Source organism: Cupressus sempervirens, chromosome 2 (genome assembly GCF_028749045.1).
Source record: "Cupressus sempervirens isolate cs-2001-9-10 chromosome 2, ASM2874904v1, whole genome shotgun sequence".
Lineage (NCBI taxonomy): Eukaryota > Viridiplantae > Streptophyta > Pinopsida > Cupressales > Cupressaceae > Cupressus > Cupressus sempervirens.
This window is the reverse complement of record NC_143119.1, coordinates 93,366,444-93,382,929: the sequence shown is the minus strand read 5'-3', so window position 1 is coordinate 93,382,929 and position 16,486 is coordinate 93,366,444. Positions and strand designations below refer to the sequence as shown.

The 16,486-nt window shown below is 34.7% G+C and overlaps 1 protein-coding gene across 5 annotated transcripts in view; it reads right to left on the bottom strand.

Annotated features, from left to right (window-relative positions):
• Nucleotides 1–238: 238 nt before the first annotated feature.
• Nucleotides 239–16,486, bottom strand: part of LOC149571189 (histone acetyltransferase of the MYST family 1-like) — a 256,088-nt gene continuing 239,840 nt past the window's right edge. For 3 of the 5 annotated variants that reach the window (XR_016359776.1, XM_089812762.1, XM_089812764.1), the window contains 2 exons: nt 10,175–10,235; nt 239–686 (listed from right to left, as the gene is read on the bottom strand). Coding sequence is in view for 4 of the 5 variants with exons in the window: in XM_089812762.1 (XP_089668888.1) it covers nt 597–686; nt 10,175–10,235 (151 nt within the window). In the remaining variant the exon portion in view is untranslated. Of the gene's footprint in view, nt 687–9,758; nt 9,899–10,174; nt 10,236–16,486 lie in introns of those variants that run through there. The other 2 variants (XM_089812763.1, XM_089812765.1) reach the window with 2 other exon arrangements.

The window sequence follows — 16,486 nt, the reverse complement described above, 5'->3', positions numbered from 1 at the left end:
CACAACCTAATGATAAAAGTATTATCACCTAATTATCAAGTAAATAAAAGATATAAATGTTATTGCATTTCCCAATTTTTAGTTTTGAATATGATGCTAAAATTCAATTTTTACTATGAGAACACAACACATTATTTACTCAACTAGAGTTTTGAAAAATTTTCAAACTACAAATAAGTTTATCAATTTCCTTTTGCAAACTTTCTTTTACATTTTATAAATTGTATGTTTTAAATCATTTATTCCCAACTTAAAATGGACATTTCCTTATTACTTATAAATAATATCCTAAACATAATAATCAAATTTACCTTTTGTTAAAATTTCTTTTTCAAATTATCTTTTACAATTAGCAAATTAGGTTTAAAAAAAACCCTAATCTATGAAACTAAAAGAAAATTTTCAACTACCAAAAGAACTTTAGTTTCTGGAGTATATTACAATTTTCAACATTATTGGGAAATCAACACCCAAAATTGGGGCCTCCTAGATGACTTATTTCTCCAACCTTCTCCATGGATTTGTGTGATGAACGATCAATCAACCATATATCATAATAATTGCACTTGAAGATCAATTTATTTTGATAAAATGCATTATTTTGGTCTCCTTGTGAATGGATTTGTATGTGGCATCCAATGAAGCTTTGCAGGGTCAATCAACCATTTCCATCGTGAACTTGTGCTCTGCAATAATGGTTATAACATTAATAAATTCTTGCGGAACCTATGTTCCCTTATATATTTACAATCTTACACATTCTCAAAGATGTGTTTTCTACAAGAAGAGCAAGTTTATAATTAGCTTTTCATTGCAATATCAAGCAACATATCTAAGTAGAAGACATTTACAAGCATTTTAAGAAATGAAGAAAAAGAAATTCACACTTGAAACAAGTTCTTCAAGACAATAATATAGGAAAACATTAAAAAAACAAAAATATGACATAAGAAGCCAATGAACCAAATCTATAACAAAGATGATTAATCAATTATAGCATATGCTCATTATATAACACGACTATTGTATTTCATTAAATTGACTTCAAGTTTACATCTTTTTTAAGAACATATAAGAACAGTTTTAAATATCCTTGACATTTGACTTGACTTTTGATTTATTATTTTAATAACATTTAACTAATTCTTCCTTATATTATAGGTAGGTGTGTTTATTTATGGCAATTTTCTATGCTTGTGCTAAAGTTAGTCGTCAAAATCTAAAAGTGGAAATAGTAAAAACATCATCAGCACCATAGATCTTCTAAAGGCAAAATATGCTAGGTCAAAGGTGAATTGTTTTCACTTGTATAGCAGCCTTCAATTGCCAAGCATGTCGTAGATGCACTCATGCAAGCATCAACACCCTCATGTCTGATGAATGTGAAAATTGGAGATAGAATTGAGATAATGTATCGGCATCAATTTGTGTCCATTTGTCAAGCTACCTTACTAGTATTGTGAGCTAATAGATGTGTTGCTGCTAGGGACTTGATTGCCTTTACCAAACAAATTTAGCAAGAGTCCAAAATAAAGAGGTAACTCAAGTGCAAGATCTTTGTTACTTTCCTCTTTGGAAAAATTCTTCAGTCAAAATTAGTTCGAAGTGTTTCTATCAATAGCCACACTATCAAGGACCCAACTAAGATCCTCAACAACACTGTCTTTATTTCACACAGTTTCTCTTTAAGTTACGAGTTATCTCAACCTCATACTTCTGAAACACCACTAGGTTAGTGCAACAATGCAAATATAACTATATAACAAACATAACAATCATTGGGATAAAGCTTTTCTTTACTCACCAAGACAACAATCATGTACGAAATATACAAAGCCAACCATGCAAGCTTGTCAAGTCAAAATTAACTGAAAATGCTAAGATATAACTTAAATCAAATACTTATAGTAGTCCCAAGTACAAATCAGCCACTTTCCAAAATTCGAGATTGCTTCATGCAAGGTTGAAAACCCAACTACGCCAATAAAAACCATAGTACTAATGCAACAAACCATTCCAATGCTCGACACAACTTATCCCAACATAGTCTAACTACTCAATACTCTACAAAGAGTTAGTCAAGCTCTACTCAACTATTTACATTGTGTAACTCGGTAATACAAGATAAAATTGAAAATCCAAGAATTTATTGTCACTATTTAGAATTTCCTCTGCTTATTACTTGACTCACATATAGTTACAAGAGTGTCCTCAAAATTATCTACCTAGTATTCATCACACTCCATCAAATGATTGCAATGCATTTGAACTCAAGTGTAGAAGCATAAATCATATTAACCAATCAAGGACATCGGAAATTTAAACTCACCCAATGCGTAGTCTTGGTATCCTTAGTAGCTACCACAAAGCTTGGTTACACAACATGTATTAAGACATAAAACATACCAGGTGTACCCAACTACTTGACATCCCATGTTTATCATAACCAACTTTCACACCAGTTCTAATGCCTCATAAAAGGAACTTCGACAATCCAATTATTATACTCACTCATCTTTGGGTTAGTCTATTAGTGCAAGGCAAGGCAAGATATAGAATTGGTATGTCTATTAGTAAACACTAAATTCTCCCCCACTTAAAATTTGTAAGTCCACTACAAATTGTGTACTTGATTATCCTCATAACACCATAGTGTCTCTCCTTAGTCTAAGGTGGCCTTGCATCCTATTTGAGCAAAGAAATAGTTGTCCCTTTTAACAAAAAGGTTGTGCTCTCACAAAAGCTCAAAGACCTCAACCAAGAAGACTTTGTGCTCTTCCAAGGTCCAACCATATATTAAGATAGCATCAAAGTTGACAACCACACATTTGTCAAACAATGTACGGAAATCATTGTTCATTAACATACAAAAAGAAGTAAGGGTATTGCACAGCCCAAATGGCATGCAAAGACACTCATACACACCATACCTTGTGGTGATTGTCATTTTCTCCTTATCTTGTAGTATCATTGTTTGAAGTCTAGCTTGGTGAGGTACCTTGCTCTTATTACCTTGTCAAATAATCAACGATGAATGTGAGTGACCACTTGGTTGTGAGCTTGTTCAAAGCTTTGTAATCTATGCACAGTCTCAAAACCATCCTTCTGGACGAGAACAAAGGAAGCATGCAAAGATGTTTAATTAGGGCGACACTTATTTGGCAAAGATTGAACTTTCTCTAACACCATTGTGAGAGACAAGGGTAAACCCTTAAGGCATCATCTTTTCTTTACACACTTGCTCTTGGAATCCATGCCATTGTGTTATGCAAGTTACCCCTAAACCTTACAATTACAAATGCACATCTCTCACATAGAGAACCATCAATTTGATTCAATATATTTTCCCTATGCCCTTCAAATTATTGTTTGCAAAAAATCCACCATATATGTTTGTAGGCCACCTCAATCAACTTCTTTGTTGTGCTACATACATAGGCCACATCTATCTCAACTTGCAACACATTCTGAAGGCCAATCTCTTCAATGACAATCATATGCATTTCATATTGATAGTTGACAAGCTTGTGGTTTCCTTAGCAATCAATGGCCCCAAGGAAGTTATGCCCCTCTATAAATATTACCATAATATTGATAAGTGAACAATTACCATAATATTGATAAGTGAACAATGCTTAATGGTTATCAAGCCATTGACTTAAGACCAATGTAGCCTTCATCTTATTCATAACAATGTTAATATTAGAGAAAACCTCGTTATAGTGATGAGAGTGAGCAATATTGAACGTTAAACTTCTTTGTCATTGGGTTGGGAGAACAACTTCTTACCCTGTGATTCTCCTTAGGCTTTGCTACACTAGACAAAACAAGAGAATTGTGGAACTTGGAAAGTGCTAGTATCCCTCATTGGTATAACACTAGCTGGTGTTTCATGGTCTTCATAATACTAAACAATCTTTGCATCTCTTCCATCTATTTAAGATACACTAATCATATAACCCAACAATATTTCTTAAGTATGATCAAGCTACATTGTAATTCAAAGTCACAAAAATGTTGTTACCCGTAGCCTACTACCCCATAATGTACTAGATTTGTTTGCCTATATTTTAGAAGCACACTGTCGTAAAGAAGTCTTCTTATTCAATGGGACTTTCTCCAAGAAAAAAGTCAATTGAAATGAGCCATCCCAATTGAACTAGGTAGCCAAGCATTTTTTGCAAATCTTCCCTAATCAGTAATATCTATGGCTAAGTACATAAGGATGACAACTAAGTATCATTAAGATAAAGTGGAGAAGCTTTAAAATAATAGTAAGCATGGTGGAAAGCCCAACCTAGAGTTTGAAAGTACACTCAGGATTGCATTTTCATTCATTCAAGTTCTTTAAATCAAACTCGCTCAAATTTTAATAATGGAGGCAGTTTTGAAAGTAGCAACTTCAAAGTTTTAGCAATGGAGAGTGTTTGTTATGGGTATTGCAATCACAATCCATTTTCAACTATACTAATGAGCTTGACAAATATTTCAAGTTCAATTATTCAAGCATATTTGAGGTATCTCATTCCATTATGCATGGTAATTGTTGTTGATAAATTTTGGACTGCTTGCATATATAGGACCTGACAAATCTAGATGGATCTAACACCCTTCATAGAAGGGAAGCATTTGTTAAATCTAAACAATTGAAGTTTGTAAGGATTAAGCTTTACAAGAAAAGTGCATATCTAGCCTTTTTGAAAAGATGTTGAGACTCTCATTTGATTCCCTCCTAAGTCAAGATTAGTCACCATCTATGAGACTTTCATACCAAGTGCATTGTTTGTTAGAGCTAATTTAGCCCTTTTGAGGTATGTCATTCAACCGAGGAGGAGGTCTGTGAATTTTTTTAATTCAAGATTGTTGCCTCTCCATCTAGAGTTTGCTTGCCTTGACTTGTGGATATGATTGGATACTACATCATATGCTAGAGTTGTAGGGCACCAGGAAGAATGCGTCAAAAGGGAGATGAAAAAGTTTCAAGACTTGCAACACAAACATATTGAGGCTCCCTAATTCGTTCCTGGTTCCCCTCTCACTCTCTATACTATTGGCTCAACACCTTTGCTTTCCTCTCCCCCTTCATCCCTTTACCCATGCTCAGTCATTGCTAGCCATTGGACAACCATCATGTACCCTTCCTTTGTATAGATTGCATCCTCCCATCTCATTTGCACCCAACCTGATCTATGCTTGCCTTCCTCTCTCTTTGTTTAACCCAAGCACTTTGTCTGCTCCTTATCAAGCCAATTTGCCTTGTTTCAAACTCATTCTACAACAACTTGGGTCCCTTTGGTTGGCTGATATTGGTGGCAATCCTCTGCAAACTCACATTCTCTAGAGTAGCATGTTAGGTCCAAACTTCTAACGCAAGAGATATATAAGCAACGTCGATTTCCCAACAATTTGCCTCAAGTAATGTCAAGTATGAATGACTTCTGTTCCCAACAATTGATCTTGATTTCCCACATTAATGACTCTGACATTGTTTCTTTTAAGTATTGATTCCTCGAGCCCGACCACGATCTCAGTTGGATTTACCTACCTCTTGTCGTGATCTTTACATGTTTGGCAATTTGGGAGTTGTTTTGGCTAGTTTACACTATGACGTGTAGGTTTCTTTTTTTATCCTTTCTCCTCCCGTCTTTGGGATTGCCTCTGACTTATCCTCTCAGATCTCAAGTTTGCCCTTCCTCTACCTTTGTCTCATTATGCATGCCTACCCAACCTGCCATTTCCAACCTCCTCTTGGATATCAAATGGGAGTCCAAGTTAGTGGTCAACCTTTTTAGGGTGAGCTTAGACCCTCTCACTTTTAAGCATCTCATGCCTTGGTTGAATTTCACTTTTACTTCTCATGCCATCCCTGACATTGACTTTCTCATTGGTGTCAAGAATATCATCCACCCTCTCCCTTCTGATGTTGCTTAAGAGGTGAGGCAAGACTATGTGACTGCTCTTAGATGGGCCAAGCCTCCTAGGCGTAACTTAACTAAAGCCGAGATTCATGCCTTGATTAAGCTTTTTAGAAATAATGACAATGTTGTCACCAAAGAAGACAAAGGCAAAGCCATTATTGTTTTGTACAAGCAAGTCTACGCTGCTAAAGTGCTTGACTTCCTCTTAGATTGTAGCAATTATAAAATTCTCCCCCATAATCCTTGCTCCAAAGTTTTGAAGCAGGTCACACTTATCATCATGTGTCCCTCTTTTGACAATGCTAGAAAAAAGTGTCTTCTTTTGAAAGGCGTCACTCCAAGTATTTATGGGGTTTTGAAATTCAGAAGGCCAACTTCCCATTGAGGCCCATTGTTGACACCATAAGATCCCCTACTTAATAACTGGCCTCTTTCCCTTCTCATTTCATCTTTCCTCTTGTGGGGAAATCTAATCCCTTCATCAAAGATTCCTCCCACTTTATCCAATTTATCAAGGATGTTAGATTGGACAATGATATCTTGGTCAGTTTTGATGTTGTCTTCATCTTCACCAAGGTGCCTATTCTTGAATCAATCAAGATTGTTAGGCAAAAAGTGGGTAACGAGATTGCCTCGTTGGTAGAGTTGCGCTTGAAATTCACTTTCTTTTTCTTTCTCAGGGTTTTCTATGAGCAAATTGACGGAGTAGCTATCAGATCTCCTATATCCCCTGTCATAGCCAACCTTTATATGGAGCACTTTGAACAGATTGCCTTGCACTCTTGTACCCTCAAGCCTAAGTGGTGGAAGCATTATGTTGACAACACCAATATTTGTTGGCCGTGTGGCTTTGACAAGCTTAATAAGTTTCACTCTCACCTCAATAGTGTTTCCCCATTCATCTTTTTTACCAAGAAGCTTGAAAAGGACAATCAATTACCCTTCCGTGACGTCTTACTCATCAAGAAATCTGATCACTTGTTGGGTTGTTAAGTGTATCACAAAGTTACTCATACGAACCTTTATCTTCACTCGTGCTCTAGCCACTACCATAGCCAAAAAGTGGGGATTTTAAAGAACGTCGCCTTGAGAGCCTTCCATATTTGCGATGAGAGACAACTTAAATGATGTAGGAGCATCTTGGGTTACCTTGTAATCATGCTCATTTTTGTTCATTCTGCCAGTTTCTGCCGAGTTCCAATTAGTGTCAAGTTCCAGTTTTTGCCAAGTGTTCCTTCATGTGTCGAGAGAACCTGATATTTGTTGATGCTTGGTTGCTTCTTTGAATGAGTTTGTCTGTGATTGGTTCTTAGTTTGAGCCGACTTATGTATTTAAAATTTGAATTGTGAATTTAATGATAGGATTTTGTCTTGGGATGTGTGCAGACTATTTTAAGGTCGACCTTTATATTATGTAATGATCTAGAATCTTTTGTAAATTGTTTTAGCAAGTACAAATAGGGGTGCTTAGGTTTAGGTTATGCAAGACTTAAAGAGTTGAAAGAGGATGTTTCTGGAATTGCGAATTTGATGCTAGATCGTGGATCGAGAAGTTATATTTGTATTTGGCCATTATCCAGAAGGCTTTACAGCTAGGCATGTATGTTGATAACTTGATGAATCAATAAAGTGTTGTTGTTCCTTCTCTCCTTGGTGTTGTTTGCTTCTATTGTGTTTACTCAGCAAGGTGTTCCTCTTGCCCTAGCTATTCAAATTCCTCCTTGCGTCATTAAACCTTGAGCTTACTCATCATTGTCATGTCTTCATATTAAACAGGTATTCTAGCAAGCAAATCTCTAGGGCTTTCTATCAGGCCCATTCATGTTTCCTTTCCATTCACATTCTTATTTTTTCCCATACTTCAGTCCCCACTTTGTTTTCCTACCCTTTGTCAGAGGTCTCTCTCACAAAATCTCTACTTCTTGAAAAATGGGGTCTTTAGTATGCCTTCAAATGAGTCTCCACCTTGAATAACTACACTCTTCCTCTTAATCAGTGTAGAGGCATCTTGTCTAACTCTAGAGACTACAAAGTCATTTCTTGCGGTATACCTTACATAGGTGAGAAGGGTTGCTCTTTCATTATGAGCAGCAAAGAACATGGTATTGACATCAAACACAATGTACTTAATTCATCTCTAGAAAGTACTCCACCAAGAATTACATCTGTTTGGAGAGCACCCGAATCCTTTCTAAAGAGCACAATCTCTTCAAGAGGAAGCTCAAGGAGGCCATTATTCATTGTGGTATCCAACCTTAACAAGGACGAGGGGTGGATCTTAAGTTCATTGTGGCATCCTCTTTTATCTCTCCTCAATGACCATTGTTACTTCCGATCCTAGCCTGTCCCCTCCCCTCTCCTCTCACATCCCCCCCCCCCCACTTCTTGTTGCTTTATTCCCCCTTTTATCCTCCTTTTCCTCTTCCTTGCTTAGTTTCTATTTGGTTCCATCTCTAGTCTCAACATGCTATCTTTGTCTTACCTTTTGTTGTGTCGAGGTTATCTGTTCTTTCTTTTTTTATAGTTGGAGTAGTTGGCTTTGGCAATTTTTTAATTCTCTTGCTTTTAGCATGTGTTTGAGTGTTCTTTTTCTCATTTTGTTTGCCCTCATTTTTGCTCTTGCCCTCCTTGTGAATGCATATTTTTGTTCCTTCATTTACATATGTATAGGTGTGCATATATAGTATTTTGTTTATGTTTTTTATTTATTCATTTATTATTTGTTGCTTTATTCGTTTTTATTAACATATAGGTTTTTGTATTTGTTGAGTTTTATTATTTTTGTATGTTTTTTTTCCTTTTAAAGGCTTGCTTCTTTCCTTAGAATCTTTTTGTAGTTTTATGTTTTGGTTTTATTTTTTGATTTGATAGCTCATATTTTTAATTTTTGATTTATTAATTATTTATTGCCTTGGATTTTTATATTTTTGCTTTTAGGTTCATCTTCTTTTTTTGATGCTATTTAATTTTGACCTTTTGTATTTAGTTTGTTAGTTCCTTTTAAGGTTATTTAGTTATTTTTCTTTTGTATTTTTTTGTTTATTTCTTGGCTTTATCATTATTCTCTTCTTTTTATGGTTGTTTCATTTACCTCTTTATATATATATATATATTCTCACTCTCTTGATTGCTTTTGTTGGTTTTTCATTTTGTTCCTTTCTTTTCAATTGTTTCATTTCTTTCTTACTCTCTCCTTTTTTATTCCTATTTTAAGCCATTCTCTCTCTCTCTCTCTCTCTCTCTCTTCTATGTTTTTGGATCCTTTGCTCATTTTTACTTGTTTTTTTAGTCTTTGGAATATTGACTTTTCTCTCCTTTCCCATTGGGTTGTGTCCCCTCCTCTCTTCTTTCTTTTTAGTTGGTCTTCATCAAACAATTCAGTATTTCTCATTTCCTTATGCTCTCTCTTTGCCTTGGTGATGGATCACCTCGATGATGGATCACAGAGTGTGATCTAAAACGTAGACAAAAAACTCTCACATTAAGATTCCCAGAAGCATTGCACACACATTAAAAATCATCATTGTCAATATATCTATGTTAAAGCATATGTAGCTGATTGTTGGAGAAGAAACTTCTAGCATTGAAAAGAACTTTTTCATTATTATTTGTTGAGCGTTTTGGTCCAAGACACAATTCAAATTGTACTTACCTAAAATTGAAGGCTACAAATTCATTTTGGGCTGAACCTATCCAATACTGTGAGCTTACAGTAGAAGGAGCTCTATTTATAATCCCAATACATAACTCATCTTAATGAGACCACACAGTGTGATTTAGAGAGCTAAATAAAAATATTCTTAGGAGTTTTAATCCGGAAGACCTCTTGTACAAATTAATAATTTTTGGACAATGAAAGCTTAAAACTTCAATTCATTGTTGTCTGCACTTTTCTGTCTACTCGAGTTCCTTGGCGAGTCTTAATGTTAAGAGTTAGGTAACTATTGCAGCATAATCAGTATCGCTTGACAAACTGCAACCTAAACATAAAAGTGTACTGTGAAAATTCCAACTTGTTACCAGCTGCGTGGTTATGTCTCATAAAGGAAATAGGTTATATGTATGTATATACTATAAACCAAGTCACATTAACCCCTTAAATTCTACGTTAAGTTTTTCTACCTTCCTCAAAAGAAAATTCACTTCACATTCAGTCACTGAGTCTAGGGGTGCAAAAAACATACATATTTGCATCTGATTCATAAGTATAAAAAACACTCACTCAATATTCTAGGCATGTGCTGTTGAATGCATACCTTCAAGTGTTCATCAATGACCTTTGCTGAAATAGAGATAATGTGCTGTCCTTTATAGTATCTGCATAAATCACGGAAGGTAATGATGGAAATGTTGTCATTGATGTCAAAAGGCTTCAAAGAGGATAAGACATTTAGTATCATCAACTGTGAAACCTACAAATTGAAGTTAATGAATAATACCAATCGAGGCTAATATAAATAGATATAAATGGCATATATACTAATCCAGGCATTAAGATTTGTTGACAGAGATAGTATAAAGAACTCTACCAAGAAATATTTGAAGCAGCTGAATAGGTTCCTTCTAATATCAATAACAGTGACAAGTCCTGATCAAGACCTTATCGCCAATGATCTCGAAGTATGCAGAAATAGCTAGAAATATATATAAGAAGTCCTGTTATTGCATTAATAACGATGGATTCATATCAGGTTAACAACAGTTCCATACAGCCAGTATAGATAAAAGTCAAGATGTGTTGAAAGATACATGTGTCAACATCTTGAACATATAAACGACTGTGTATGGTTCAGATGATTAGATTAATGACACCGAGCCTAGAGAGGAAGTTGATTCTGGAGTATGAAATTACACAAGATTAGTTGATATTAGTCAGATAATTTCATGTACAAACTGAACGCATTGAAACTGAAGTCACCACCATCATGTCGCATATACATCGTAGGTTACGTGTCAACGGCAAGTCTATATTGCGAACACACATATCACCGTATATTGTTGGAGAGGACAGGTGAATCAAAATATGATGGATAATAATGTGTGAAGGTTCAATAAACAAAAACATGTACAACGAACAGGAATGGATGGCAAGGATGTAATCAAAGCTAGAGTCAGCATATGTGCCAGTAAGTCATCCGTTGAGCAGAGTATTAGAAGGCTGTGTGAACATGACTTCTCTGTATGTGCAGAATGGACTGAAGTTACTGGTTAGATGTGATTAATTGCATATACATATACAGTGGCAAAGAATAAAGTTTCCAACTTGATTGGTACGAACAATAATCCTTGATGGCAGGAAATCCATGTACGTAGATCATGAGCAGGTGAAGTAGAAATACACGTATCTACATGTAGCTTTGTGAATTGTTAAACTAAGGAGCCCGATAAAAATCTCAGAAATTAGTATGAAATTTTAAAAGAAAAGAATACGATTATTATTAAAGGAATTCTAATTAGTGCATGAATCGACAATAGAGCCCATGGAAATCATATTCATCAAAATATCTATTAAAGATATAACCAATTACAAATCATTATAATATAATGTTTTAATAAAGTGTTTTTGTTTTAAGGAGACGTGACTCTTTAAAGAGCCACAATACGATGTATAAGTAAGAGATGATCATTTATAAATTAAAATAAGTCAGCAGATTGAATAAAGAGAAATAAGTGCCTAAAAAAAGAAATATATATTCAGATTTTTAAATCTGATATATATTTTTTCAGAATATTAAGGGAGTAAGAGGAAAATAAAAGAAAACATATTTTTGCAGAGTTAAAGGCTGACAAAAGGGGGAGTATATTTTCAGAATTAATTATATCCATCACCAGGTTGAGCAAGCAACCATATGAAAGGTGGAGTTTCAGATTTAACATCAGAAGAGAGAGTAGGTTTCCAGTGGGTTGAAGCCTGCGAACTGTGGGAGTTGTAGCTTCCAACGGGTTGGTGCTCGTAAATCGAGGTTGAAGCCTCTTGTAGGTTGGAGCCTACAATTTTGTAAAAAGATCAAAGATATAAAAAACATTTATTGTTGTGGTTTTCTCCCACATTGGATTTGCATGTAAATCTTGTGTCATTGTGTTCATATTGATTTCAGCATTCAAAGTTATTAAAGCAATTACTTGGATAAGAAGTTTTAAAATAAGCAAAGTTGGTATTATACTGATTCACCCCCCCACTTAGTATAATCGTGTGCTCTTCAATTGGTATCAGAGCCGGTGCCTTCTATAAAGCCTAATCGCTTGAATGTAGATCTTAAAGAGCACAATGGGCAAAATCTTTCAAAACAAAACACCAATGTTTGATGGGACAAACTATGCCAAAGAAAAACATGCAATTCTATGTAATCTTGCCGAAACAATATTCTCAAAAGTTATGCATTATAAATCGGCCAAGGACAATTGGGATAAGCTGAAAAATGTTTATGAAGGAACTGAGAATGTAAAGAAATCAAAACTACAAACTCATTGGAAAGTGTTTGAAAGTCTCCACATGAAGGAAGATGAGAATATAACCACTTTTCTTGATCGTGTTGATGATGTTGCCAATTCTATGCAATCTCTTGGTGAGGAAGTAAAAGAAAGTCTTGTAGTTGATTTTTTTGAGATCGTTACCTATGAAATTCAATTCCAAAATATCTGCAATTGAAAAAAGAAAAGATTTAAATAAATTGACAAAAGATGAATTGCATGGAATTCTTATTGCTTATGAAATGAGAATCGGAAGCAATGAGTCGAAGAAAGAAATAACATTTAAAGCATCTAAGAAAAATAAAAGCAAAAGGAAAATGTCAAGTGAGAGCTCAGATAGTGAATCAAATAAAGAAGCAGCCTACATCATGAGAAAGCAAAAAGGAAAAAATGGTAAAAACAAAGGAGAGTTCAAATGCTTTAATTGCAGAAAACTAGGCCACTACGCATCTAAATGTCCTTCTAACAATAGTGATCCTAGCGAAGATGAAAAAGAAGACTTAAAAAAGAAGAAATGGATAAAGAAAAACAAATTTAATAAAAATAAACAATTTCAAAAGAAGAGTAAAAAGAGTTTTTACTCCAAAAAGGATCGGAGTTCTTTGAATGAAGATAGTGAGGAATGGTCAAGTGATGAGGAGGGTGAAGTTCTCTTCATGGCTGAAGCTGACCTAAGCAACATTCATGAGAATGAAGAAAATGAATCATGTGATGAAGAAGATGAATCTTGTGAAGGAGAAAATGATGTTGATCTTGAAGAACTCAATTATGCATATAATGAAAATATCAAATTAAAGAAGATAACAAAATACAAAGCTGAGTCCAGAGAAACACTAGAAGCATTCAAAACTCTTGAAGAGGAAAAGAAACAAATTGAAGACAATCTGAAATCCAAAACAGAAGAATGTGTCAAATTGGAATTAGAAATTAGAAAATTGAAAAAGGAATTAGAAGAAAGCACCATCAAACTGAGGGACAGTATCAAATTTGGGAAAAGTTCAGAAATCCTAATTGAAATCATAGACGGTCAAAAACCTTCTTCCAGCAAAACAAGAGTTGGCTTCAAAAGAAACTCAGATGGCAACAATTCTTTCAAAGGATTCATCAAAGAAGGTGATAAAGTTGTTGAAAGCAATACATCAAAATAAGAAGACAAACTTGATGATGTGCACAAACCTTATTATAAGTTCCATGGCTATTGTTATTCATGTAGCTATTTTGGGGACAAAGCAGTAGAATGTAAAACAACAAAAAAACATATTAATGATTGGAGAAGGCCATATCATTAACAATATTTCCTCTATTACCTTCTATGGATATTGTTACTCTTGCAACAAGTTTGGTCATAAAGCACTAAACTGTAGAAGTAAAGAAAATAACACTTCAAATTTCAGGAATTACAATTCTTCTGCTCCATTGGTTGATCTTGACATCCTTGCCGATCAATGTAGAACAACTTTTCCTACAAATCCAGCAAAGAAAGAAAATCATGCTAACAAGAAGGTTTGGCAAAAGAAAGAAAAGTCTCTATTCATTCAAATAGCCTTACATGCGCAGAATAAGAAAGATAGATGGTATGTTGACAGTGGGTGTTCAAGACACATGATAGGGGATGAGAGAAATTTCATTTCATTTGAACCAATCAGTGATGGATCCGTAAAATTTGGTGATAGCACAAAACGAAAAATAAAAGGGAAGGGAACACTTGGTCCAGATCATTGAAAATCTAAAACTAAGGATGTCCTATATGTAAAGGGACTAAAAGAAAACTTAGTGTAAGTCAGCTTTGTGATCAAGGTCATAATGTAATATTTCATCCTAAAGGGTGTGAAATTAAGTAAGATGGGAAAGTGATAGCTAATGCAACTAGAATAGCGAATAACTTATACATCTACAAGAGATGAAAAATGAGACTTGTTTCCTAGCTCAACAAGATGAAAATTGGCTGTGGCACAAAAGATTGGGGCATTTAAACTTTGACAACTTGGTCAAAATCAGTCGTAAAGGAGCTGTAAGAGACATACCAAAAATCTCAAAACCTTCAAACACCATTTACAAACAATGTCAACTAGGAAAGCAAACAAGAAGCACATTCAAAACTAAGAAGTACTCCACATCAAAACCACTTGAACTTGTGCATTCAGATTTATGTAGACCAACCAGGACAAAAGGTCTTCAAGGAGAAAGATATTTCGTGTTATTTATCGATGACTACTCTAGAATGACTTGGGTAGCCTTCTTAAAAGATAAATCAGAAGCACTTGAAAAGTTCAAAGGCTTCAAAAAACTAGTTGAAAATGAAATGGATACAAAATAAATTGTTTTAGAATGGATGGAGGTGGAGAATTTACATCACATGAATTCGATATATATTGTGAAAAGAATGGAAAAAAAAGACAACTTTCAAGACCTAGAACTCCTCAACAAAATGGAGTGGTTGAAAGAAAGAACATGACGTTTCAAGAAATGTCAAAGGCAATGCTTAATTAAATCTAATATGGCTGACTCATTTTGGAAAGAAGCAGTACATACAGCAGTCTACATTTTGAATCATGCAAAAATAAGAGTAAATCATGACAAGAGACCCTACGAATTATGGAAAGGAAGACCAGCATCAGTCAAATATTTCATAATCTTTGGAAGTACATGTTATATAAGAAGGGTGAAGATGACTTGGGTAAATTTGAAGCTAGAGCAGATGAAGTAATCTTTCTTGGATATTTATCTAAAAGTAAAGCATATAGATGTTACAATAAAAGACTTCGCAAGATTGTTAAAAGCGCAAATGTAAAAATTGATGAAGGATTTGAAAAGGTAAAAGAAAAGGCAGCAGAAATACCAAGTATATGTCAAGAGGAAGATGCAAAAGATGAAGAAGAAATTGAACTAACACCTTTGTAAACACCACCAAAAACTCCTTTAAAGACACCAGCAAAAACACCATCAAAATTTGTCCAAAGAAATCATCCTGAAGAGTTGGTAATAGGAGATTTAGAAAAGGAAGTTCAAACATGAAGAAGAACAGCAAACAATGATGAGCATGCATACCTTTGCCTTTTATCAAAAATAGAACCAAAAAACTTCAAAGAAGCAAATGAAGACCGGCATTGGGTAAAAGCCATGGAGGAAGAGTTGAACAAAATTGAAAAGAACAACACTTGGAAAACTGTTGCAAGGCCAAAAGATAAAAATGTCATAGGAACCAAAAGGGTATTTCAAAATAACATGAATGAAAATGGATAAGTCACTAGGAACAAAGTAAGGCTCGTCTGTAAAGGTTATGCTCAAGTTAAAGGAGTGGATCTTGAAGAAACATTTGCTCCAATTGCAAGATTAGAAGCAATCTAGATGTTCCTAGCACTTGCAAGCCACAAAGCATTCAAAGTTTACCAAATGGATGTAAAATAAGCTTTCCTAAAAGGAGACTTAGAAGAGGAAGTATATGTCAAATTTCTTGAAGGATTTACCTTATCAGAAAAAGGGGATCAAGTATGCAGATTGAGAAAAATACTTTGTGGGCTAAAACAAGCTCCAAGAGCTTGGTATTCTAGATTGGATAAGTATCTTCAAGATCAAGATTTCAAAAGAGGTATGGCTGATAGTAATCTATACATCAAATCTGAAAATGATTAACTTCTGATAGTAGTTGTTTATGTAGATGACGTAATATTTGGAGGAAGTGATAAAATGTGTAAAGAATTTTCCATGAACATGCAACAAGAATTTGAGATGTCCATGCTTGCAAAATTATCATTCTTTCTTGGATTGCAAATAGAGCAAACAAATAAAAGAACATCCATGTCTCAAGGTAAATATATCAAAGAAATGTTAAAAAAATTCAGAATGGAAAACTGTAATCATGTTGGCACCCCTATGATTACTGGATGCAAGCTTAGTAAGGAAGATGAATTCCCAAGTGTAAATCAATGTTTAGGTGCGACCTCTGTACGCAATGCTTCCAAGAATAGGGCTATGACATAGTGTGCATATAAAAAGTCTTGTGCTTCAGCTGCGAAAATTCCTTTATTCTATTTGAGAGCAATTGTGCCCCATTATAAACCATACCACAATTAACGCCTTTTACCTGTGGAAGCATG